At 43.8% G+C, this 27,722-nt stretch overlaps 2 protein-coding genes across 3 annotated transcripts; both read right to left on the reverse strand.

Annotated features, from left to right (window-relative positions):
- Positions 1-106: 106 nt before the first annotated feature.
- LOC139059356 (FAST kinase domain-containing protein 4) lies at positions 107-27,711 on the reverse strand. Of its 2 annotated transcripts, none has more exons than XM_070537659.1 (11): positions 27,573-27,711; positions 22,626-22,767; positions 22,004-22,294; positions 17,349-17,651; positions 15,702-15,882; positions 13,374-13,652; positions 9,619-9,737; positions 7,217-7,337; positions 2,552-2,624; positions 2,322-2,436; positions 107-263 (listed from the first exon to the last, which is right to left on the reverse strand). In XM_070537659.1, the coding sequence occupies exons 2-11, from the start codon at positions 22,734-22,736 to the stop codon at positions 171-173; spliced, it is 1,686 nt and encodes a 561-aa protein (XP_070393760.1). In that variant the 5' UTR covers positions 22,737-22,767; positions 27,573-27,711; the 3' UTR covers positions 107-170. The 2 variants fall into 2 exon arrangements, with proteins under 2 accessions (XP_070393760.1, XP_070393759.1); XM_070537658.1 differs by having other exon boundaries at positions 7,217-7,340.
- On the reverse strand, positions 25,554-27,566 carry LOC139059357 (unconventional prefoldin RPB5 interactor-like). Its single transcript, XM_070537660.1, has one exon. It carries the CDS (start codon positions 27,041-27,043, stop codon positions 26,015-26,017), a length of 1,029 nt encoding a protein of 342 aa, XP_070393761.1. The 5' UTR covers positions 27,044-27,566; the 3' UTR covers positions 25,554-26,014.
- Positions 27,712-27,722: the final 11 nt, after the last annotated feature.

Here is a 27,722-nt window from a genome sequence, read left to right on the forward strand (position 1 = left end):
TGCAGGATTTTTCTTATATTTATTACTATTATGTGAAAAGGAGTAACTGTAACCATTAGAGGGTGCCTAAGTCTCATTTTTATTTTCATTAAAATAAAAACAAACGTTTATGACTGTTTGTACTCTAGCATTTATTTCAAACAGCAGCAGGAAAATATGTACACTAATCCTTAAGATCTAGCAACACACTGGAGTAATTTCTCGTGGAGGTACCTGACTCTTTGCAGGACAGGTTTTTTTTCATCATACTCCGTGTAGGGAACCTAGAAATACAATAACACAAAAAAGTTTCATAGTGTAGTAATGCTAACTAATGCATGAATACACATCTGCAATGCTTACTTGTGTTTAAAAGAAACATCAAGTTTCTACCTTGAAAGATATATAAACCTCACGTTTTCATCTAAAGAAATCAAATATGCAAAACCTTCATTAAGAAGCTGAAAATCAAATGGCCCACTTATGGCCCACCTGGGGGCTGTTTGCAGTACTTACTGTTTGCAGTAAGCTCCCACTTACTGCAAACAGTTAATGAATCAAATTAACTTTCATGTGGTGGCACTTGGCAAGATATGCACAGGCCTCCTAGCGTATAGTGCTCACAGAATAAAATGGATTGATTTAGGGCCAACTAATGCCGCAACATGACATTCCACTCTCAAGTAATTACACTTATTTATCTACTTAAAATCTCCCTGTTGCGCTTCATTCCATGAGTACAGCACACAACTATGTGACGGCAAGAAATGAATGTCTACTAGATATTTTAGCTCATACTCATAACTAATCATTATCACTTCAAAGAAATGTAAGCACACCAATGGCTTAAGGCAGTTATACATATAACTTGCTTCGCCAGTAACCAAGAAGCAAATGGACAAACAACAAGCCGTGTAAAATGGCTGTTAATCTGCTGTGTCGTTCCTACGCACTCTCACACACACTCATTACTCCATCACAATCTATTGCACTAATGGTTAAAAGGCCTACATAAAATAAATGCTGATAATGCAATACTGCAGTGCCGTAAACATTCCTAAACCACTCGCCTGTGCAGTTCCCACAAATTACAATAACTGGAGCTAAACCTGTTCTAGCCACTGCAGTGTCTTACAAACTTTGCTACAAAGTTTAAAGAAACTGGGCCCTCTTTAAAGCTGCGACTAGTTTTACTGGTATGAGATGTATTTGTCTGTACAGCTACTGCTGAGAAATCACAAGCGCTTTGGTAAATAACTACTTGGAAGTGGGTTTTCCTAAACAAAGATTTCATTATGTATAATTATTAATTATACAGACTTCACTATTATGAAGCAAATGTATTGAAGCAATCTTTTCATTAAAAGCATTGTTACGATTGATTTCCAGGTTTTCTTCATACATTTGGCCAGGTAGCCTCAAATTCGCAGCCTCAATAATAAAACAAAATTGCGCAACCAATGGTGTGCTTAGAACATGGCTTGCCCAGGGCAAGAGCACAATGCTCTACTTGATAAGCCACAGACACATGCATGGCTCGACAGGGCAAATACCTCACCACTTCTTCTCTCAAGCAACCTAGTGCTTGGCCCATACATTGCATTGCATAGCAACAATTCACTTCTAAAAGTCAGAGCCTGCCAGTTTCCTTCATCCTTCATAGCAGCTAGACCTTTGAGAGATGCTATGTGACATTGCCCGGCCACTGGGATCAACTCAGTACAGCGCAGACGCAACACCCAGTAGGTGTTAAGGCTACTTCGACAGTGCATTGTGCATCCGAGTGTTTCCTCGTCATTTCTAGGCTGATATATCATGCTTTGTAAACCATGCAGAGCTGGGCACACCTGCCATAGCAGCCTCCATGCCATGGCCACTAGGACAGTTGTAGGCAGGTGCTCTCAGAGCAATGTCAAGCATTATCTTCCTCATTCTCTGCTAAACACAGCAGATGATGTGCACAGTTCAGCACCATGTGTACTTGTGGGGGCGCTCCCTCACTCTTATTGCACAGATGTGTTGTGTATTCTACTTGAAATGGAGCTACATGTTCTACTAAAAATGGCATTGGGTATATTTATGTCACAATCATGCTGTGTGAGACTAGATGCTTAGAAAGTATGCATCAGTCTGCTTCTTGTAGCCCCTTTGCGAGTTCCAACAGCATAAGTGAAATACACACAAACTGAAACTTCAAAACATTTAATCATATGCATTGTGCAGCTAATGCTTCACATTAACCTAGGTTCTTGCAATGTGTGAGAATTGTGCGATAATTTATTTTTAGGGCAAATAACGAGCAGCTGTGTTTGAATGTACAGTTCAAAAGCATCCGTGCCTACCTGCAGCACCTTGTAGCCGAGATGTTTCAGTAGCCGCATTCGAAGAGCATTGACGCCAGTTGGCACTTGGCTGTGCAATGTAAAGTCCTTGTAGTCAAGCACCACCAATGCAATTCTACAGGAAAGAAGAAAACAGGGACAAATTCTACAACAGCAATAAAAAACAAGCACGCCAGTCACAATGACATAGGTCATAGAAAAAGTCCTGAAGTGCCAGCTAATGAACAAACCTATGGTGATCTGGCTGAGGCTTTGAGTCGAGCAGAACAGGCTGTGCATTTTTGTCCACGATCATTTCTCCATCTGTCAAAAAAGAACAACACAAAGAAGGAAAAAAATTGATAATAATAACATTGTTATCTAAAATGCAGATATTATACCCACGTATGTACATTATTTAACAGCTTTATTTGAACTACTTACACGGATATTTGAACTCACAGTGTCCATGCATTTTTTTTTTCCACAAACAAACATTGCAAAATGTTGACAGTCACTTTAGCATACGCTTAAGAGGATGAAGGCATTCGTTGTGCTGCGTGACATTTTGATTCGAACACTTGTTACTTCCTATTACTTGTTTTCTCCCACCAAAGGTGGTGGGTTCCATTGCCTTCATTAGCTCTACCTTAATTAACTTACCCTTATTAATACCAATGGTCATGGTTTCGACTCCCACCACAGGGTAAGGGTTCGACTCCCACCATAGACCTTAATTAACTACCTTAAATAACTGTACATTCATTAACTTCTTAAATAACACTAAAGGTTATTGTCAAATGTCAAATTATTGTTAAATGTCAACTTGAATCCAACTTGGAGATATGGCCTGTTCGTCCATACCTCCAAGTTGCGTCGTAGGTTCAAGTGCCTTAATTAACTTCGCTTTAACACCAAAGTTCGTGGGTTCGACTCCCGCAAAAGGCATGGTCATGGCACGGCATGGTATGACTGTCGACCTTCACAATATCAATTGGAATCCAACTTGGAGATATGGCCAGTTCACCTATATCTCCAAGATGGTTCACTTGAGTTTTGGTGCCATAACGCCAGACCACGGATTTTTTGGCCCATGAGCCGTCCAAGGTTTTTGCCTTAAAATGTGGTTTGTAGAGTACTCGGCGATCCAAACATGATGATTGGCGAACTTGGTGACTGGCACTTTTTGCAGCACCAGTTGGCACTGAGGACATCAAGCTGACGAGGTGTGGTACACAATAAAAGTGGAGGCCGATGTGATGCACTGTGACTGCATTTGGGCCCCATGCAATCACCCAGTGCTCACCAGTGGCGTAAAAAGCACCAATCACCACGCAGGCCAACTAGTGCATTTGAATCACTGAACACCATGCTTTATATGGATTTTCATAACCATGCCCTTTTGCCACTTAACTGCTAATAATCTTCATGGTTAACAAACAACAACTTCGCTTTTATATGGTGCTATGATAAGGTAAAGATAAGCGAGAAAAGTGGCTTGGCATCTGGTTCAGCTAGCGAGCTGCTGCTATTAAAAAAGTGAGTGCAAGCCATGCTGCCCCACTGCCTTTTCCCTGGTATTTTCAAAGTCGACATTTGAAGATATCTAGAGTTTGGCGCAAGAACTTTTCAAAATAAGAGGTGAAAAACACATAGGCTGACACCACAGACGGAAAAAAAATGTAGACTTGACTGGTATTTCGAGACATCAGAGTTCGAGTAGACGAGGCTTTATTGAATATATGACACAGGGGTAGCAAATTCACAACGTGTGTCGGAAAATGCTCAAACGTAAAATGAGGCGCTGGTGGAAAGTTCCGTCCGTCTAGCTTCAGCCATCGCTACACGATATCAATATTATTGCCATAGTCAGCGACATCAGAGTCATGGATGTATCTATAGCACAGAAAACCCCTGCCACCACTGTCGATGCCTGGATGCAGAAGCAAACCACATTCGGAGCTTGACGACTCAATCAACTAAAGCCATGCTTTCGTGACTAGTAGCATCCACTTTCTAAATCTCTGCCGAATGAGTGGAGTCTGTATGGCCAGCCAAAGAGGGAACTCACCAGAATGTCAAAACAAAATGGATCAGCACGACCCATTACTGGCACTTAGAGCACTCAAACTCGTGTAGAAGACAGACTCGTCCTTGGCACTCTTTGTAAAAAAAATTGTAACCGGTCAAGGCTCGTGCACAGTACTTAAAGAGTTAAATAATATAGGCAGCTACATCCTCTTGGCAAAAAGAATCCTCCATATGAAAGCACGCCACAGCCCTTGCAATTCGGCCAATCACAGCACACAAAAAGCAGTATCCCCAAGTGACAGTTCAGAAACACAGTCCCGGCATTGTGCTTGAGCACAGTGCCTACACGATAAATTATTTTTGCCTACCCAAGAATAAGACAGCATGGCAACTCACGAATGCAATAGCAAATACACTGCTCTATAAAGCAAAAAATAATTTCCAGGGACATGCCAGCCAATCACACCGACACAGTGGAGGCAAACTTCTTTCAAAATGTATCAGCACCCCTTGGCAGCCATGTTGAGGAGTATCGAGGTACAGAAGGAAGGTGCAGTGTAGTTTTGTGGATGGAGCTTGTACTGAATTTTGAGGTTGTTGGGGTACTCGGGCTATGGGACTTGTGATCGTATGTCAACTAAATTCAACTAATACCATAAATAACACAGTTGAAACTCAATGTAATAAATACAGTTGAACCTCAATATAATGAAATATCAGATATAACAAACTAAACGAAAAAATTGTCTCACCGCTATAACAGTGTAACAGATATGTTTATAACGAACATTGGATACAGTGAAGTTATTTTTGTGCCAGCTGCGACTTTGTTATCACGAGGTTTGACTGCACGAAATATATAACAAATTATTGCACATGACGAAGTAAATATATATTTAACCAAAATTTACATAAATTTTCGGTTGGCCATACTTTATTTCAATGAGCTTTGCATGATACAATGAAAATGAAAATTCCAAGACAATATTGGTTACAGCGAAGTAAATATTTGTTCACTCACAGCTCAAAATATGTATTCTGATAGCCAAAAATGTCAACTACTCTGCAAAAGTACCTTATTATGGCACATGTTGTATGTGCATGCAGTGTGTACTACAAATAGGGGTGCAGTTCCAGCGGACACTGCAGCAAGCTTAGAGTGGCAGAAAAAAATGCTGATGTTACGGCGATGCAGCCATCGCGTTATCCTGCAACTCCAGCTGTTTCACCTGTGCCCATTGGCTGCGACAAGCTCACAGGTCGAGCCGCTGCCACCTGGTCGACAGGCATTCATTCTTGCATTGTTTTCGTCATTCTCTCAGGGTTTTTTTGTTTTGTTTTTTTGCCACCACACGGTTTCTGCCATGCTGCATATCTTTTAGTACGGTGGACAGTGCAGGCAGGATGCTCGTCACTTCCTCTCAACAGTGCCATCTGCACAACGCATGTGCATTCATATTTTCTCTGGAAACTCGAAAAGTTGAGTAAACCCTGGTGAAAGAACTAGTGTTTTGCAGTGTGTAGCAAAACTTGATACAGCAGCGTGAAATGCCTGTCCAAGCTCCATGCAGCTGCGGTAGGGTCTCTGATGGAACCCGCATTTGCCTGGCATGTAAGGACGTTCATTCAGGTGAGAGACAGTGGCGCCACCAACATTTCTGTAAAGAACGCCTCAGCGTGGAGCTCGTGTAGGGTTTACTCCCCCTATCTAGAACCCTCCAGTGTATGTGCATTTTGGCGAGTGGCTTGGCTTGGCTGGCATACAGCTGGCAAGCCAAAACACTGATCCCATGGAATCACACCAGTCGCACGTTTGCATACTGACAACAGTACAAAGCACATGCTACTTGTAATTTAGCGCTGCTCGCATGCCATGTATCGGCACAGCAAGACCATCAAATTCGACAGGAGACCCTTTGCCAGCCTCTCATAGACATCATGTATGCTTCATTAATTTTCCATAAATGCAATTGTGATTTTTTCACTCATATCAGAATTTATGCCTATAATGAACACAGATATACTTGTGTTAGACATCACCTCATTAAAAGAGCTACGATATGGTTGTCCAACCGTTCTCAGTTTAATTTTGTAACTGATAGTAGAGGGCGCAATATGGTTATGCACACAAAGAAACTGAGCACTCAGCCCACAATTTAACTGGAAATTTTAATTTGTAATCGCTGCCTCTCTCAACCTCTCCTACCAACAGCAACAGCCATTTTGGCAAGGCTGTGTGACATCAGGAACTGACAGGCCACTTCTTTGTCGTCTGCTTTTAAACAGTTCGAGACCACACTGGCCATCTCTCTCCAGACGCTCTAGCACTCAATGGCTTAGAAACGGCATCACCGCTGAATTGTGCCTGCAATTCCTTCACCAGCGCGATTAAAAGCAGCAGTAAACCACCAAGTTGCATTGAAATGCACATACAAAAACAAAACGATGCATGGTGGCCATGACATATTTCCAGCTCCTGCAATCACTTCCGGTGTTTTAAGTATGCAAAAGCATGGCCTTCAAGACCGGCTTCCGTTACCCGAGGGAGCTGTTTTCAGAAGTGCATTTTGTCACCGTTTAGTGCCGCCAAGCTGCTTTACGATTCAACTGTAACATTGAAAAATTCGAGTGCAAATTCCCTACTGCACCGAATGCACTCAAATTTGGCCAGCTTGCTGGGGAATGTGTACGGTTTAATGTTCAATGCATAACTACAGCTCAAAAGTTTGGTGTCATGTCCCCTTTAAACAAGGTTAAACTGAATCAGGCTTCCGCATCATGAATAAAAGGTGGGATGAAGAGTGTATGCATAAATTTGGGCACTCACAGAACCCAAAAGAGTCAATCATGAGATGCAGTATGGAACATCCTAACAAAGCACTTGCCTGCAGTAAGTCCATAAGGTAGGCTTGGGCTCTGTGATAAGTACCTCCCCAGAGGGGCAAGCTGCGTCAGTGCTTCCCTGACTGAACGCTGCAGTGCTCCTGCTTCTGGCACCTTGTGGTTCTGCTGCATAAATGGTTTTTGAACATACACGTCTTTCAAAATTACGCTGCCATTTAGGATTACACTTAAACAGCATGCTCATGTGTACAGTCGAACCAACTTATAACAATATTCAAGTGCCATGAAAATTCAACTGTTATAACCTATAATTGTTATAACCGGGTTGCATGAAAAAATCGAAATAAGGCGATGGCAGAGCTGATGTGAGAACACTATAATGGTGGAGAGGCTACTGCCCCTCCCCACCACTTTTCTCCATCCAGCTGCTGATTGTGTTCCCTCGTTTAACTGCTTCCTGGGTGCTCCGATTGTGTGTAGCAAGCCGCTGTTGTCGGCTTGCTACTGCTACAATAGCACTGCTATAACAACTGCAAAGAGGGGTCACAGGTGGCAAGCGATATGCAAGCAACGCCGACTCATTGCTTTGGTGGGCCCAAAAGGGGCCTTTTAAATATTGTGAGAAAGCTGCCGCAGCAGCCTGTCAGTTTGAGAAATCAAGAAGAAACGCTGAGGCGAGATCGCCACAAGCATCTCGCCATATACTTCTCACTGGCTTGCACGAGAAAACCCTATGTCCGTCAGCCTTGAATGCTTTACGTGAAGCTTGTTGACATCCTTTTCCAAAGCATCCAGGTGCGCCACGTAGTTCAGCGGAAAGTTCCTCGTGAAAACGAAGCCCCGGAGGGACTGAATCATCCGCAGGCCTCCTGTATGGACAACGTTGACGCAGCCTGCCCAACGGCGTCATCGCTGCTGTCATCGTCGCTATCAGATGCAAGCATGTTTGCGACCTCATTGGTTAGACGCACTTATACCTGTGTCACACGTACACATCTGATCGCAATCTGCACCGATCCGGATCGAAATTCTCAACTGCAATTGGCTCTCTCACGCATTTTGTGCAAAGCAGCTAATCACGACCGAGAAATTCGATCCGGATCAGGCTTGATTGCAATCAAAAGTGCGTCTTGTGACACCTGTATTAGGCTTTCTTTTCACCGGCAACGTCGTGCATTGCCGATGATCAGTGGGTGGATCAGCCATCTTCCATTTCAGCGGCAAGTCAAATGAGGCTGAGAAACCACATGGCCAGGAATGATTTAGACACAACCAACAAAGACGAATGCGAGCGATAAAGCTATTTGCAGAACTGCGCTGAATGAGGAGCCAGCGAGCAACATGCGAGCAACCTGCGAGCAGCGCAGCTGGCGCGGTCGATTCGTCTTTTAGACGGTGAGGCAGCTTAGAGCTATGGCCGCAGCCCATTAGTGTTCGGAAGGGTGGATGGGTGAAAGAAGTGAGGCGCCCAGAGATGGCTGGAAAATAAGTGTGTGGCGGCTGTTGAAGCAGCAGCCCATCAAGCAACGGCTCAAATTTCTCGGTTTATTGTTTTCTTTTCAATAATTTCACATTTCACTACCTTTTGGCTCAAACACCCAGCAGCCAGGCTTTGTCGTTATAACCGATAATGCAGCATTGGAGCATTGTAGTAAGCGGATTATTTCACCATGGAAAACATACAAAGGTTGACGGTGCAGCAGCTTCTCATTGTTAAAACCGATATATTGTTAAAACCAGTATCGATATATTGTTAAAACCAGTATCGCTATAAGTGGGTTCGACTGTATCACACTTTCAAAGGAAGCAGATGCTATTTTAATACTGAGGATACTACAGTACATATTTTTCCAATCACATGACCCAGACCAGATGGAATCTGAATGGAATTCTATTGCTAAAAGCTTCCATTTGCTTTTTGTAACCAAGCAGTCTGAAACCACATGAATTTCACAAAGCAAAATGGTGCCATTAAGCTAACACACTTAAGAAATCAAGTGCACCATAAACAAATCAAGTCAGTCAAATTTTGGGTTTTAACCTTCCAAAGCAAGACAGGAATTGTGAGAGACACTGTAGTGGAGGGGTCTCTGGACTAATAATTTCGGCTACCTGGGGTTCTTCAACATGCAGCTAAACCTAAGCACACAAGAGCTAATGCATTCCTCCCCTATTGGAGTATGGCCACTGCAGAGAGGAATCAAACCTGTGACCTCATACTTAAAAGCAGGATGCCATGCCTATTGTTTCACTATGGCAGGCGGCTGCACCATTATGAGGTACATGAGTCTAAAGCAGCAAATGAGGCATCTCTACAGTAATGTTGTTGCTAAAATTCCTATACGAGTAGTCTGGGGACATGCTGCTGGATGGCATAGCCAGAACAAAGGAGTTGATTACATAGCTAACCGTGAATGCCGCATCGGATACGCTGGAATCTCACCTCAACAATGGATTCAACCATTTCTTTTGGAAAAGAAGGACCGTCAGGAAATTCCAAGTCGTTCACTGCAATTATGTTCAGCAGCTTTTGTCGTGAGGGCACAGCAAGAGACGAGTCCTCTGGTAAGAAAATAAACAATAAAATGCAAGGGCCAATTAATGCTAGAAACGGGCAAGTGACATAAGTTGAGCAAGGGACATTGCAGCTAAACTGAAATAATAATTTTTAAAATGTGCACCACTACAACACAAAAATTAGAAACAGCACCAGTAATGCAGTCAGTCCATACCTTAAAGAAGAAGCGAAATCCACGAAGCCAAAGAAAGCAATAAGGAATAGAACACTTTATAATGAGTGGCATCTCCTATATTTTTTGTTTGATGGTAGAAAAAGTGAAAAAAAAAAAGAAACGGTCCACCACCAGTGGATTAAAGCTGCAAGTTCTGTAACTTGCACATTGCTTTATCAATTTTGTACAGATCTGGCCCCCTTCCCATTTAGTTTCATAGCCTGTCCACTGTCTACAGTACAATTGGCTCCTTGTGAGAAAAACCTGGTGGGACCTCACCTCAAATATCTGTCTGTTTTGTAAGACGTTAAAGCTTGAATGACATGAGCTGGAACTACAGTTAAACCTCGATATAGCAAAACATCAATACAACAAAATTCTTGATATAAAGAAGTATTTCACTTTTTGTAACTACTTGTCCATAGAACACTTTCAACTTTGAGCCTCAATACAGGGTGTTTCACTTAACTTGAGCCAAACCTTAAAGATATGCAAATGCTACGTAACTGGGCAGAAACAATGTAATGTTGTTTGCCGTCGCTTGGAGATACTCAAATGTTTTCTGCATTCTGCCTAATTAGATAATTAGTCTTAATTAATTAATCAGCATATCAATGACTATAATCAGATGAAAAGTGCATATGAGAAAATCCCAAAACAGCTTTCTGTCACTCAATACCTGTTACATACAAGGGGGGACCAAAAATAGCTGGAATCGTACTCCTGCGCATTGTGTACTTGTAGTATGAGGTCTTGCTGCTACGGCGCTTTAGGAGGACCTCTTGTGAGTCAGTATGCCATGTGGCATCAACCAACAATGACGCTTTTTGTTTTTATGGCAGTTTTGCTTGTGTGTCTGTAGTCTACTCGTGATGAGAAGAAATGGCAGGTTCTCACAAACAATGTGCGGCTGTGAAGTTTTGCTTTTTACTCAGCAAGAACACAGTAGAAACTGTTGTGATGATGCAAACAGGCAAAGAACATGGTCTCAGTAAAACGCAAGTGTACGTATGGTTTTCTCGGTTTAAAAGGGGGAAATTACAATTGAAAATCAGCCCCGTTGCAGTCGTCCTTCAAGTGCGCGAACTGAGGAAAACATTGCCAAAATCTATGATCTCATCAAGGAAGATCGACACAGAACAAATAACCAACTCGAAGACTTATCCAGGTTATCCTGGAGCTCCGTTCAGCACATTTTGCACAACGATTTGGAAATGCGATGAGTTGCTGCTAAGTTTGTGTCCAGATTTTTCACCAAAGAGCAAAGGGATCGTCGCATGGAAGCCTGTCGTGCAATAGAGGACGCAGTCACAGATTATCCAGAGTTTTTAACAAAAATTATCACAGGCGACGAGTCATGATGCTATGGGTACGACCCCGAAAGTAAACAACAGACAAGTCAATGGAAATCACCTGGCTTACCTTATCCAAAAAAAAGCTTGTCAAGTTAAAACGAATTTGAAGATGATGCTGATCTGCCTTTTGACTTTAAAGGAACCGTACACTCAGTATTCGACCCTTAAAACCAAACTGTCAAGCAACTAGTTGGAGGTGTTGAAACGGCTGCGCAGAATTGTGGCTCGAAAACATCCGGCCTTGTGAAATTCCGGTGAGTGGTTCCTGCATCATGACAATGCTCCTGCAAACACGGCTCTCAGTGTTCTTGTTCATAGAACAGCATGAATATAGAACCTCAATATCACGAAGTGTGTTTATGCACGACTTCGGTATAACAAAATTTCGCTGCCGCCGCGAAGAAATACCGAGACAATAAAGAGAAACTTTCGCAGGCACTGATGGTCAAATGGTTGAATTACAAGAGTCTGCTTGAGAACGCATCTCTTAAATCGTGTGACCAAGAGAAACTACCGAAGCAGAGCAGCAGCATGTTCCATATAAGTTTCAAGTGCGACAAGATCCTATCACGCCGCACGCACTATATGCTTTGGCTGCGAGTGAAAGCGCGTGAGAGTGAGCCATTCAGCATGAGCAAAGGGAAGGGGGATGAGGGTAGAGAGCTCGTGGCTACGCAAACAAGTGCGCTCGAGGGGTTCATGAGTAGAGGCAGGTTCATGTGCATCTCCTTTAATAGCGCAGCCATGGATGAGTGCATGCGCTGATAACATGTCCTGCTTTAGAGGTAATATGCTGCGTTTGCAAAGAGTGGGCGTGCTGAGATTTCATGGCATAATGTGCATTGTTTTTCCAATTTAGTGCTTGAGGATGCGTGACCTCACATTCTGGAGACTCGCTGAAGCAGGAGGCAGACGAAGCATTCAGCCCCAGCAGTGGGCCCAATTCACGATAGCCTCGTCCCACTGGGGGCAGCACTATCAGCCACGAATGTGGAGTGGACATGAAAGTGTGCCGTGCTTCGCTTAATTCGTACCGCGGTTGTGAAGATATCGTTGACACAGCATAAAAGCATATATTTCATCGTCAACTCTCGAATTCAACAATGATTTTTTTTTTCATTCAAGTTTGCTTTTTTGGATTGCTTGCGGCCCCTTCTATGTAAAAACAACATCATTTGGAGACTGCACTATTTGCATAAAAGGCTGAATTTCAATACAACAAATATTTGATATAACAAGGCAAATTGCTGATTTTACCAACTTTGTTATATCAAGGTTTAACTGTAGTCGCTTTAGTAGGCTGATGCCAGGGAGCATTTCGCATTATGCTGTTAATCAGCCACACCCTTAATATTGAAAATTCCATATAGCAAAAAAGACTTGGCTTTCCAGAGTGTCTCATGGAAGCCATGGTCCTGATATAAGGTAATTATTACTGCTTACTTCTCAGACAAGCAGAGCATATTCTTCACGACCCACTGTGGGTCACGAAGAATGTGTGCTTTTATTTTGTGCCATGAGGAATGTGTACCATTTGTCTGACAGCAAGCAATAACAACTGTATGAAAGAACCATGGCCCTTTTGGGTCATGAAGAATGTGTACTACTTGTCTGACAGCAAGCAATAACCACTTCTGTACGGAAGAACCATGGACCTCTTGGAGACACTACAGAGCCACGACCTAGGAAGCTGTTCAAAGCTGTGCTACTTGCAGTGCCTTGCCGTGGTTTTATAAGCTTGAACAGTGCCTAATTATTAAGCGGAATGCCATTACATCTGTTCCAGATGTGCTTGGACACTGCAAGCATGCCCCACCATGACGCAGAGTCGTTTCTACATTTAATTTTGGGTTTACACACCCCAGCAGATTCATGTCACGTTCCGCACTGCTGGCACTGTAGAAGATGTTGAACAACTTGTGTTGAACAACACTTTGAACTTTGAAAATAAACTGTTTCCTGAGATCAAACTGTTTCTATCTTTGCAAGTAAAGGACCCCCCATTTTTTTAGGTTCGTCAATCCCACAACTGCTATTTTAGCAGTTCACTTTGAATTTGCTTTGAACTACAAAATTCATATTTGCACGAACCTACAAACAGCACCCCTTACCCAGAAGAGGAGTGTAAAAATGGTACTGCAGAACAGAATCAAGGTGTGTCTGCTGAGCTTTGCCAAGCGATGCTAGTGACCAGACAATGTCAAGCCAGACAGCTGGCATGGTGGTGAATTGGCCTTCCGAGAGTTCCTCAAGTAGCACAGAAAAAAGCTGGTCTGAACACTCGGGCATGTACTGCAGCCGTGCCAGGGAAAGCAAACAGGCGGTGAAGTCAGCTGGACGGCAGGAGGCACGGTGAGTCACTATCCAGCTGGAGCATGACTCTAGGAGCTCTGCAAAGATCACAGCAACAAAACCATATTGCAAGAGAAGTAGACATCAAAGCAGTGTAAGTGGAGAACAGGTGACAAGTTGTACATGTGATATCTCCTTAACACCATGAAACAAAGGATTGGTATCCACCTGTAGGCTACGGCTGAACATCACCGGAAGCTACAGTTGAAGATCATTACAGATAGCACAAATATACTGAATTCATGGGTACAACAAACTATTGCTGAACTTTTACAAGATTCACATGCATTAACTTGATTAAGACTGTTTACCACCTATTCAAGAGCCAAAGAGTAGTTGGTGCCATATTTGTGTGCCGACACCTCCTTATATTGTGTAATAGTAATAAAAAATGACTGTTTAAAACAAACCCGCATGAGCGCGCTGCGGATTATACCGAACTCTTCAGTGCCAGAACACCCTCCCTCTGTACACACAAGTCGGGCTTCTTTTCAGCACACAGGCCATCGGTGGTGGCATGAGCGGCGCTCTCTTGCAAGCATGCATAAAATTTTCAATCTAACATGCCAAGTGCACCCATTCCAGGCATAGTGCCATAAAGTTGAAGGCATGCTTATCATCAGGATGTAGCCTCCATGATGAAGCAGAGCCCAATCTTGGAAGCCATTTTCAGCGCTCCATAACTTCTGCTGGTTTCGTGCGGTGATGTCGGCATACAGTGAAAGCTCGTTAATTCGAACTTTAATAATTAGAATTTATGGATAATTCTAACTGTACGATTTGGTCTGGCCAAGCTCCACAGAAGTGTATGTATAAAAAAGTCCGTTAATTCGAACGCGAGAAGGTTCCCTCACGGATAATTCGAACTACGCTCGCTTGGCACACGGCCAGAGAAACGCGCCTACTGCCTACACACAAGGCTGTATTGCCTCCGAAACGGAGAGAACGGCGAGAGAAGGCAAAATCGGGAAAAAATCTAACCGACGCGGGGTAAGCCAGAAGGCAGCGGCGGCTGCCGCCTCTCCGCTCTACGTAACCTCCGAGACTTCATGCCCGTTGCGAATCTCGGAGGCTTTGCAAATCTTGTACAGCTGCTAATGTTGAGCGGAGATGGCACGGCAAGCGCCATCTCCGAAACACAGCGAATCAAGTACGTCGCAGCTGCGCTTGCAATTAAGAACCAACGAATCGGGGCCTTCGCCACCTTCACATGTTCAGCGTCTTTGTCTCGGCAGTCTTCATCGGTTGTGTACGTCTGTTTTCAGCTTAGGAGGTATCGGCCGTCGCGATTCATTGTGATGGTGTTAAGCCTCGGCTAATGTTCGTTTCGGTGGACATCGGTAGTGTGGCACAGTCGGACCCAGAGCTTCGACTTCAAGATGGCGTGTGCCCGCGGCACACGCCATCACTTTCTGACACGCCAAATTGCTGACATGCCCTACTGCTTCCAAATCGCAGTGTAGTGTTGCTCTCCTTCACTTTCGTTAGTTCGAACTTTCGTTAATTCGAACTGAAGCGGCTTCCCCTTGTGGTTCGAATTAACGAGCTTTTACTGTAGTTGCACGTGGGTCAGCATTCAGCACGACAGAAAACGCTACCATTGAGCAGTGAAGAGCATTGACACGTGCAAAAAAGACACACTGGTCTTAACTTCTTGCCATTATTTTGCATAATGAATTTTAACAATGCCGGTCTATTTGGCGATATCCCATTGTTCATTGCAGTAAGGTGTAACTGTACAAGGAAAATCCGTATAGATTGCTCAGACAGAAGGCTTCACAAATCTTAAGGTTACAATGCTTCTTACTAGGCACATTGGATCAGTATCAGCCATAGTGGCTCAATGGTCATGGCATTTTGCTGCTGAGCAAAGTCCTGGGTTTAATTCCCATCCGTGGCAGAACCACAATTCGATAGGGGCAAAATGCAATGACATTCCGATATCATGCTTTGGATGCACATTAAAGACCCCCGGGTGGCTGAAATTATTCCGGAGGCCTCCACTACAGCATCCTTCATGGCCCACTATGTAGCTTCGGTATGTCCAATTTAATTGGTGAAGATAAAGCTGAAGGTTGACAGCTTACCAGTGTGCCTCCAAGACAACTGGCCCACACCTGTGAAGCACGCAGAAACCAGAGAAACCTTGCTGTCATCAGCTAGCTGCTCCACAAAAGCTCCAGACAGCTGCTGGAGCACTGATGGCTCGGGGAAGCTCAGGGAATGCAATGCATGAAAGAGGCTGACGATTTCTTTCATGGAAGCATCCTGCAGCCAACATGCAGAAGGGCACGAGATTAGACCAGAGTAGAAGGGCAAGTTTCTTGATCAATTTTTAAATTATGTACACTCGCCCACAAAATACTGCAGGGTATGCAAACGCACGACCGCATTCCGTGAATTGCCAGTGCAGCTGCAGCGGCTGCACATCAAAGCAAACCTGCGCAGCTGCAGTAATTCCTGGAGACATGGGCTTCATGTTATCTAGAGTTACTGTATATTCTTCCAGAAATGCAGACAAGACCTCACCAAGAGGAGCTAAAGCTGCTACCAGAAATCGGGTGGTTTGCGGTGACTGAGCAAAAAGTCCACCGCTGGCCTCAACGTTATCGTTGAGGCCACCTCATAACTGGCATGAGGATGCTCTCGCGCAACACACGCCACAAGGAATAACTGACTGCATCTCATGCCAACAAAGTGTTAAAAACACACTAAACAGAAACAATAACACCATTTAGATTGATAAAGGATCCTTTCAAAACTCTATTTTTTGTTAATTTCTCAGTAAGACGCTGATTACTCAGATAAAAAAATAACAGCCAATTTCAATTCTTACTAATTTCACAGTGAAATGTCAACGGCAGTATGTCAGTGTAACGTCACTCATATCAAAGCATTTTCCCATATTTGGGCCATTATGGCAAAATATAAATTCTTGAAAGTTGCCGAGTTTTATCTTTGGCTCACTTAAAGTACAATGTAGTTCATCTTTACTTTTAAATATTTACCTAGGCTCAACTATATGGCGCCAAATCCATGATGTAAAAGTGAGCCTGGTGTGGAAAGTATCACCACCTGTCTTTTGTTTTTGCATGTTTTCTAGCTTATCCAAGCTCCTCTCATGGTAAGAGTGGTTATTTAATGGAATTGGCATTCTTACGATCCTTTACTCACTTTCTCGTATCTATCTAAGTCCGTGGCAGTATCTAACCATTTCACTTTCATGTCAACTTGGGTCAATCATATAGCAGTGGGTATGTGCACCTGGGTACGTGCCATTGGATATGTGCTAATCTTAAATGAACTTCTATGATGCCAACTTGGGTCACTGGATTGGGCCTCTGGGTATATGCTGCTTTTCTATGACAAAATCATTAAAAAGTTCTCCAGCGCAGGGAGGAGCCCACGTCAAATCTATCCAGACACCCTTGTTTGACTACATATTCAGACACGCACAAAGCACAACAATCTCACAGTAGTGCTGTGAGATGGCACCGTGCAACCAGAGAGAAGTGCAAGAAAGGAGCCCGGCTCCAGTACACGCCTTGTAAATGGCATGTTTCAGCAGTGGCAATACATTGTCGCTGCACTGCTTCAATGCTAATTGTATTAACATCGAGAATAATCCAGAAATGGTTTCTGCCAGATCTCTTTTTATATTATAGAAGGGTAAGTTACCAATGCAGCCAAACTTATTCTTTTCTTTAGTGTCCCTTTAGACTCTTTAGACTCACCTCTGTCCCCTTGGACAGGTAGAAAGCGGCAGCCTGGAGCAGGGGTGTCGGCCTCAACTTCAGCCGTGCAAGAGTGCGCACGAGCAGGCGCACGTCCGAGCGTGGCAGGGAGCCCACCAGCTGCAGGGCCCGGTCTTGCACCTCAAGCACAAACCTCCGCTTATGCTCGGCGGCACCCATGTGCTCCACTGTCTCCAGAAGCCACACAATGTCTCTCATCGACTCAGCCTCGGAAAGTCGCTCTCGTACGACTGTTCGCAGTTGATCTACCACTCGTTGCTCCAGTTCGCTACCTTTCTGTGTCTGTAAGCATGAGGCAAAGCTCGAGCCACTGAGCCGCAGTTCTCAAAATACATTTATGCAAACACAATGCAAGATTCACGTGTAACAGCATTTGTTGCACTCATTACATCAGCCTCTTGATCATGAAATAATGGCAAGATTGTCAAAAGAAACCCATGAGATGTTTTATAAAATCTATTAAGGATCCACAAGAATGCACTTCGGCAGTACCAAGTGCATCAATGTACTCTTGACAGCACTCAGTATTGTAAAGGTGAATGTCTCTTGGGAAGTAGAGAAGAAGTCCTGAAATTCTTGACTAATTTCTGGCCTAAAGGTGCACCTCGAGCAACAGCAACACCACTAATACAATGTATAATTTTTTCGCCATGCACCAGGAACTGCTACTGGGCACTTGAGGCCCATCTTTTTCATCAAGCCACAATATTCACAAGTGGCAGTGACAGTATAAGCAGGAATGATGTATATATAATGCATGAACTGCTTACAGATATTCATTTTACCCTTTCATTTCTCTGAGCTGTTGACAGTGGTAGTTTAACTCTTTCCTTACCAGGCCCAAAGAAATTGACCAATTTGATCGACAGTTTTTTGACACATTGTTAAACATTACCTTTGAAATTTTTCCATGAGTAATGCCACGTGCCGTATAAAGTAATGACTGAACTTTACCTGTAAGTCAGGTTTGACAATTTTCAGCACATTGATGAGTCTGGAAAAAATTTGGAGGATGCTCAAGCTTTGCCTTTAAGAGTGGAACACAATAGCATTCAAAGATCCCTGACTGCTTCTCATGCTTCCCGGCAATTGCAGCGTACGTAACTGTAATGTTTACCGAGAAACGCTCGCGGCGAACACTATCCACAAAGGCAGGCTTTCTGGTAGAAATGCGGCCTCTTGCGTGGGCCGCGATGCGACGGAGGCAAGTGCCATCTGGAAGTGTTTCAAGAAAGCGGGTGCACCACTACGTGGACTCCCAGATATTCACGCGCCAGCCCGCGCAAATGGCGGACACCATTGACAGTCTATGAAATGTAGAAATGTTGGAAGAGGGGTTTGTTTGAGTTTTCGTGTAACAGAATGATGTTTTCTCGTATATTCAAATTACAATCCGAGAGCTATCATGTCCGTAGGTTGTGTGTAAGCCATACTTTACGATTTTTCTACGTATTTTAGCTTGAAAAATGCAATTAGTTCAGTAAGTTCCTTGTTCCATATGGAGGGCCTGGGTATGGGTGGTTCGAAAATCTTTTTGCCGAAGCAACGTCCGACACTGACACTGGATTTTCTTTGACAAGGGACGCTTATCGCTATCGCATTAAAATAAATTTTTGAAAGACGGTATTGTTGAAACTAGCCTCCATTACTCCTTGCACTTCTCCAATCAAACAGTGCAAAATTTGTGGTTTGGTCGACTCGGTAAAATAATTCTTAAATGACAGGAGCAGTGGACCAGGGAAAACAGGGGGAAGGCGGGATGGACATTCAAGACGATGAGCAAAACGAGAACAAGGTGAAAGCAGGAGCCAACGTTTCAACAAGTCGACTTGTCTTATGCGACAAGTGGACATATGCTTTCCTCGCGATAGTGTATATAGGTGGGGTTCTTCTAAAGCGGAGAGGGCGTAAGGCAGGTGGGTGCAGCAGCAAAGGAGCAGTGAAGAAGCAGAAACTTCACTTCGGCTGTCATTTTCTGATCCATTGTATAGGCTTTTTTTTAACGGTGTGTCAAACAACAACAGATGCTCATGAGTGCATGTTATTTTGATAATTGTGTTTGACTAGTATCAAGTTAAATATTTTTACTCCCGTGGATTGCTCTTATCCATCAGCGTTTCTATATCATATGTACGAATTATTACAAGAAATGGTCCTCTCAGTGTGGAGTTTTCACTCCCACAAGAGCTCACAGTAAATTTCAGACCAACCTTTGGCACAAGCTTGACCAACAGTCTAATCACTTACTTTTTGAACATCGCCTGTGCAAACGCCCTTCTTATTACAGTACAATACTGTGCAACACTGAACACTGTACATTACTGTGCAGTATTGTAGAAGTATTGCACAAGGCATGTGAGGGTTTCTGCGCCAGTTCAAGGCACACTACTAGACCAGTTTGCTTGCACAGAAAAACTGATAGAACACAATAATGAAGTATTAGGAGGTTTTGGATGCTCCCCAGCCGACAATCATTGGTTCAAGAGCCTAAATAATGAAGTAGAAAAGGAACCAGGTGCTGACAATCATTGGTTCAAGAGCCTAAATAATGTAGTAGAAGAGGAACCGTGTGCTTGCTGCAATGAGTAAATTACTTACATTAAAAATAGCAAATTATTACTTTCATTCACGCTTCTTGAGGTGTTTCTTTGAAGTTTCACATCGGAATTTTCAAAACTATCTGAGCAATTATTTCTCCTTTACTTCCATAAGAAACACCAATGATCGGGATACAATCTTATGTATGTTGCAGGTAATATGTCTTGAAATAGAGCGTTAATACATCAGAGCACTATAAATGAAGAAATTATAACTGCAGTAGTGTTTTAGTTCATTGTAAAATTGCAATAATTTATCCTCAGCATTATATTCATGGTCACATCACACACAGGCAGATAACACCGTGAATGGGTTTTGCACATGGCACAAGAAATGTTTACGCACTTTCATTATTGATTAGAAGTTTCTGGAATTAATTTATGTCGGTGACAGTTGCGATGTGTGATGGCAACTCAGTTATGGTGCGCATATGAACGATCTGGCATAAGTTAGTGTGCGACACATGAAGCGTTAGATTTTAAAAGGGTGATCAAGGCGGGGAAAGATGGCAGAGGGTGGCCTAAAGAAGTCCTCGCGAAGTGATGCATGATGGTAGAGCTTACGAAGAAGTGATAAGCGAGCGATTTCATGGCGACATGATAACCCATGTAGTTCAGCACGATTCTTCAATGGAGTGACAATGAAGTGAGTAATCCGAAAAAATTAAACGTACAGCATGGTTATGCAGGGCTTCGATGTTTTTAATAGTGTAGTCTTGATCGGGATCCCAAATGGCGGAGGCATGTTCTATTTTAGGACGAATTAAAGTGATGTAAGCCAGTTTATGTAAGTGTGATGGGATGTATTTCAGGTTACGTTTAAGAAACCCAAGTAAGCGATTTGCTGAACCAAGGGTGACATTAATATGGTAATGCCAGGACAGGTCAGACTGAAAGTTAACTCTAAGATATTTGTACGTGGTCGTAAGTTCCACTGAAGTATTATTTAGCAAGTAAGATGTTGGAATGCGAGAAGCTTTTTTAGTGAAAGACATCAACTTTGTTTTTGAAGGATTTAGTGTCATTAGCCACGTGGTGCACCACGAAGTTAAGGAGTCAAGGTCAGATTGCAGAGATTGACAGTCAGCTTCAGAAGAGATGTTGCGGTAAATAACACAATCGTCAGCGAATAGCCTAATTTTAGATTTGATGGAGGAGGAGGGTAAGTCATTTATATAAATTAGGAAAAGCGATGGACCAAGCACACTTCCTTGAGGAACACCGGCTGAGACTGGGACGAAAGGAGAGTCAAAGATATTGACCGACGTGAACTGTTGTCTATTAGAGAGGAAGGCTTGCACCCATGCCAGAACAAGTTGGTGAATATTAAGTTGTGTAAGTTTTAGTAAGAGCCGGTGGTGAGGAACTCGATCAAACGCTTTTGAGAAGTCAAGGAATATGGCGTCAATTTGGATGCCGGCATCCAATGATGAGTGTATATCCGGAGTAAATCCTGCAAGTTGTGTTTCGCATGAGAAGTCCTTGTGAAAACCATGCTGGTATTTGCAGATATGTCTGAAGACACCCGGAAATTGTTGATATCCTCGCCTTCCTCGACTACACCCGGCTGGGGGGGGGGGGGGCTGACAGAAGACCTATGGGCCCCAGGTGCCAGACGACGTAGCTACGCCACTGGCAGGCATACTCCAGGAACACACGATAAGGCCTAATGACAGGTTTTGACACCAGCTGAATGGCTTCAAAACAAGTTTAGACAGATAGTGACAACCATCCCGAGGTTCTGTACTGTTATAAATTAAAATACTTCAGCTAAATCATCTCATTTCAAAAGCTAATAAACTTTTTCAGTGATAACATAGGCAAGGCTGTCAGGATATAAAGTTCAATAAACATATAACTGGTGTTTACGCTGCTACACAAATGTGGGATACACTTTAAAGACTCATTTTTGGCAGACGAGTCCTCCATGAACTAGCATGAATGGAAGGACCAACCACAAAGGTAATTTTCAGCTTAGTGTGCAAGGTACCACCCTAATGCATGTTTACGTTTCCTCCCTATCCCATTTCAGCTCACCTGATATTTGACATGCAGGCCAAGGACGATGCAGAGGTTTGCAAGATCCATGCGTCGCGACCGCCAGAGTATGCTGTGAGCAAAGCACTCCATCAGACGTGGATCTTGTTGAGGTGAAGTAAGTAACTTGCGCAATGCCATGATCATAGCACTGTTCGGTATGCCTACTTCTGTGCCCTCCACAACTTTTTTGCACACAGTCTCAAAGTTCACTGTCGTCTGCGCAGGCATTGGCTCAGACACCCTGGCACTCACAGGGAACTGCACATCCTCCTTGGGGCCCATAGCATCCTGCATCAAGCACAAGGTCCGAGTCAACCATTCTTGGAGGCAACATGGCCTGTTGATCAGTCTTGAGGGCCATGTACAGGCCAAACCTGTACATCATAATGCCTCTGTGGCAACACTTTGATCACCTGGTGATTAATCAGTGATGCAACACCACTCTCCCAATTCAAACTCCTGGTCAACAATCATTGTTTTCAAGCATTTGCAGATATTGGTGTCGAGTGCCAATGTCAACATTTCAAGTAAAGAGAAAAGCACATGATCAACTGTTACCGTAGGTATCACATCAACATATATCAACAAACTTAACAACGCTCAAGTAAGTTAAGCATACCACTTGGACATGCTGGGTGCCAAGAGCTGCATGGCATCGTGTCGTTGCAAGGCTAAGTCGTGTAGCTGCCATCCATGACAACCTTAATGTCACCCTCGCTGCTGGGAGCATGGCTTTGGCGTCCTAGATGAGCCTCATTTGCCTGCCACAGAACAAATGAAAAGAATCACTCCTCGCTATGACCATAGCAAGCACACACAACAAGGCTGGTCATGCCAGCATTTGCAGTTACTAAAAATGCAGTTAATGCTTGTTACTGTTCAAGCTGTCTCACTTGATGAGTCGAGCACCAAAAGCACTTCAAAATGGGAGCAGGGTCTCTTGTAACTGTCAGATGCACTGCGCTGCAGTTCACTTATGCCATTAACTGATTGTAATAATGGACTTCCGCAAAACTGCATATTAAATGTCTGTGTAATCATTCCAGATACGTGATCACAAGTCAGATTTTCTTACTTTTTCATAATGGCTATAGACAGATTACTGCAGTCAGTACAAGCATTAAATGTGAACAAGTCAACACAAGTCTGGCAGTTTGGGTGAGTTGGTACATCTTGACTGAAAAATGAGGACAAAAAGAAGAGGTGAAGTAACATATAGCAATATATGTGTCTTTGTTTCTTTCTTTATCCTCATTTTTTGTGCACTACATACATAAAGTCAAAACAAGGTAGAATGTGTCCACCCATTTGTATGTTTGCAATACCCCTCAAAATTTGTGCGAGTGGAACTAAAGTGCATTTCTGATATACAACCAGCTACAAAGAATGCACATAATGCTCTCACATAAACATTTCCATTTTCCAGTCCTTGCACAGAACTTGCATATTATTTCTCTGCAAAACACTTTCCCCACCTGGCAAGAGCCAGAAGCACTCGACCTAACTGATCCAAATACAGAGCACACAGCACTCCTCTGGCTGCATTGAGGCATGTGTAAGACAAGAATTTTGTTTTACTTTGATAGCAGGTAAAACTTGAAACTTTGGTCTGCAGAGTCTCTTCACCTTTTCTATCATGATGTCATCATGAGGCTATCTCCTCATTCTTTGTATGAACCACACCATATAATGAAAAATAAAGCTTCAACCACCATTAGCACTGGGAATCAAATTTGCACAGCTTGGAGTCAGGTGAAATAAGCTATGGCACAACATTTCCATTTGAGAATTTATGCAGGATTTTGTGCACAATGCAGGCTCTAAGAGTGGTGTTGCCTATGAATTTTTCAGAGCACAGTAAGCAATACAGCTGTGGATGAAAATAAAATTTTGCACATCATACATAAGTTATTTTTTAGAAGACAGTATTAATTTTAGACACTATTATTTGAGCAGCAAGCAAGCAACCAAGATGATGGTGTCAGGTGTGATTGCCTGCTTCTGTGCAGCAAAAGAGTTCAGAGCCAGCATAATTGCTAAAATTAGTAGTTCTTTTTGTTTTTTTATGCAAAGGTGTTAAATGGCCCATTGAGCGAAAAAGGCAGTGGTGTCTACAGCAATGAAATGGCACCTGAATGCTCATTGGCTGCGACTCCAGATCAGTATGACGTTGGCAAGCCAGTATGACGCTAGCTTGCGCTTGCTGGCTCGGGCGGCATATATCTCTATGAAGTCTAGAGCATCTACATCATCAGTGTCCGCAACCTCGGCAGTAGTGAAGCGTGACAGTCCATGGCAGTACACCACAGACGAAGTAAGGGAGTGGAACAATGCAGCAAAGCAAGTGAAGAGGCAGGCATTAACATCCACCATAATCGTCAACTCTCCCAATACACGTCGGGCATAAGGAGCATTAACGCAAACATTACTCACAGCACAAAGTTCGGACTGCTCAGCGACATTCAGTTGGACATTAACGCTTCTACATTCACGACTCCTAAAAAGTGCTTAGGTTTTCTCATATTTGTTTTATTTCTTTAAACAGGTCATCATGCGGCATATGACCGAAGCTAAATGGTTCCCATCATGTAGAATGTAGCAGTGGATCAGTTGCTTGAGTTCAGAAGCAAGGGCATTAAAGTGGAGTTTATCCATTCCACGAACATACTGTGCTCCATGACCTTATACAAATGAAAGCCCTCCAATGACCTAAAACAGCTAAAGGAAGGAAGTCGAATAGCCAGGAGGGCCATGTGGTCTGTACATGGCCAATGGGCTGCATGCTTGAGAGCTCTACACTAGATGGTGCTATCCTCGAAAGGCATGTTCCAAAACCACTCCGTGTCAATTAAGAAGCCAGAACAGCTATTCGCAACATGTGCCCCAAAACCCTTCAGAAGTTACGCTTACAAGATCTGGGGCTCGCACAAGTTTCTTCTGTCCCCATACATATGTCACTAACACACATTTCTTTATCTCCACTTTGTTATCACTTTACCTCCCCCTCCCCTCTTTCCCCAGTGTAGGGTAGCAAACCGGAACTTCCCCTCTGGTTAACCTCCCTGCCTTTCCCCTTTCCTCTATCTCTCTCTCTACCAAACAGACTTTCTGCCCCATGTTTACAGCAAAATAAATTGGTCACCAAGATGTGCGTTACACTGGACTAAGCGCAGAAGCACACAACAGCTTGCTAAGCTCCAAATCGCTAAGAACTTGTCCATCCTCCGCCAACATTTTGTGCATTTTTACAGCACACATCCTGCCACCTTGGCTATCTGCAGAAGCACCAATTACATGGTTATACCTGCTATGCTTCCACCCAAAATAAACTGCTGCATAGTAATTCTCCCAAACAATAATATTGAAAATAATGTCCCCACATTGAGCGTAGTAACAATTACAAGTGCAATCTACAGCCACAAAACTATTTTTTGGCAGCTTGAGTGGATGCTGTCTGGCAGCTTTTCACTGGCATTGTGGAAATGCCTTCGAAGGAGACACAGAATTACATCGTAAGCCATGCTGCAGATTAATAGGAAACAACGCATTTCTTATACAAAATGATTTATGATATCAGTTACAAAACAATGGCACTATTTGAACATTGCAGTCAAAACACAATAACATATTGGTGTTATATTCCATGCTGTCCATGTGGTCCACACAACCGTAATGAATTCAGAACAAGAGAAAACTGCGGTTCTGGTACAGCAAGGCAAATCACACGGTCCTATGCTGACAGATGCTTTTTGAACATCAGTGTTCATGTCCAACCAATAGAAGATGTTGAAATATACTGACTCTGCTAACATATTACATGCACTTTGTGTGTATGGTAACATGTCTTTCTCATCAGTTCACACGGTATTTGGGCACCTCATAGTGACAGCTGTAAGTGCTGCAGAAAGTATTTCGAGGTCACAAAAGAAATTGCATTGTTCACTGTCGCACAAATATTCAGTGTCGTTTACTGTAGCATAACACAAGCGACAGTTCAGTGCTTCGAGTCTACGGCTTTGTTACCCTCCTTGACCTAAACAACGAACTTGGCTTATTGAGTGGCGCTGGTAATTCTACGTCAGTAACATCAAAGTCGATTGTTGTCGACGAAGGTGCAATAGTGCGGTGCTCCACAACATTTCCCGTGAATGCGTCATCAAACTTCAACTTCAGCCTTTCTCTCTGCGCTGGTACAACAGGAGATGATACTGACGCCTTAGGCAGCGTCGGCGGCTTCACGTCCAAAGAATTTTTCAGTATAGACTTTGCCACGCTGGCTTCCGATCCACCAAACATGCGCAAGATGTCGCCCGGACTCAGCAATGCGCCCGAACTGCAACTGGCCGTGGTTGCTGAGCAGGTGTCGCTTGACGAGTAAGAGAAGCTGATGTGGCCGCTGCTCTCGTCTTGCCAGCGAACTTTGCGCGAGACTTCCTCGTGCGACATCTCGGGTGCGATGTCTGCGCGGGCTTCCTCCTGCTCTTCTTGCAACTCGAGGCGATCGAGTAGTTTCCAGACATCTGTGTCGGACTGATGCTCCTGCTCTGCGGCAGCCTTCTTGGACGTGTGATGGTCACGCACGCTCTTGCGGTGTCTCTCTCGCCAGGTGCTCTCCTCAGCCGGGTCGTACGGCTCCCGAATATCCACGTAGCCGCTCTCGCGGTGCAACTCGTCCGTGTACTTCATCCAGTTGGTGCGCTGCTCCCGCTCGGCTTTCAATCCCTCCTGCATCTTTCTGCATTGCTCGGCGCGTCGCTCGGCGATGCCCAGCGCCTGGCTCGCAGACCGCTCGGCGAACCAGTTGTCCCCCAGGAGCACGAGTACCTCGTTCGTGTGGATGATCCGTCCCGGCATGAAGGCGAGGGAGTTGAGAGGCACCATCACCTCATGGCTCACACGGTCGGGCAGCGTGCGCAGCCGCTCACTGAGGGCTTCGTAGTCGCGCTCGAACTGCGCCCAGCGCTCGAGCTTCGCGTCGCAGGATCGCAGGCCCTTCAGCTGCGACTGGCGAAGTTTTTCCATCTGTTCGGACTCCATTTGAGAAGCGCTTTTGTGACAGCGATGTCCCAATCTGAAAAGAGCGGAAGGAAGTCCACCTTCGGCCACTGCCCGATGCGCTCTGTCCACTTGCCGATTCTGATCGCTCAATCGCCGAGAGCGGAAGGCATCATCACGATGAACACAGCAACAACACGGCAGCAGAGAAACCGTCACACAACTTGATGCTCAATAAAACCGCTAGTAAACTTGCGGAAACGACAACGTAAAGCACCTCTAACACTCACTGCTGAAGTTAAATATTTTGTAATAGTACGAAATCTTCTCGAATTCTCGAAAAAAATAATAATCAAGAGGAACAGAGTGTTTAGAAATCGCATGTATCCCACTGCCGGGCGCTCTTGGGACGTGTGGGGGTTGAGCGCACACAGTCGCAAGGTAGCGAACACTCATTCGTACGCAACGTCCAAAATAAAGAGCGGCCCATAACTTAGAATGTAATAACAGTTTAGGCTTCTGTAAGGTTCTCTCAATAAGGACTGTCATGTTCGCATTATAACGAACTCACCTCAATTCGGGACGAAAATGAAGCTCATATTGGCATACTTTTCCGCTACAGATTTGTCTCGATTGCTTTTCGTCGCTTGGTTGGCTTCGTCGTAATCACAAGAGAAAGAAAGTGTCTGCGTTCACCCGGTGAACGCAGCGCAAGCGTTAG

The sequence above is a fragment of the Dermacentor albipictus genome, chromosome 4, assembly GCF_038994185.2.
Source record: "Dermacentor albipictus isolate Rhodes 1998 colony chromosome 4, USDA_Dalb.pri_finalv2, whole genome shotgun sequence".
NCBI lineage: Eukaryota > Metazoa > Arthropoda > Arachnida > Ixodida > Ixodidae > Dermacentor > Dermacentor albipictus.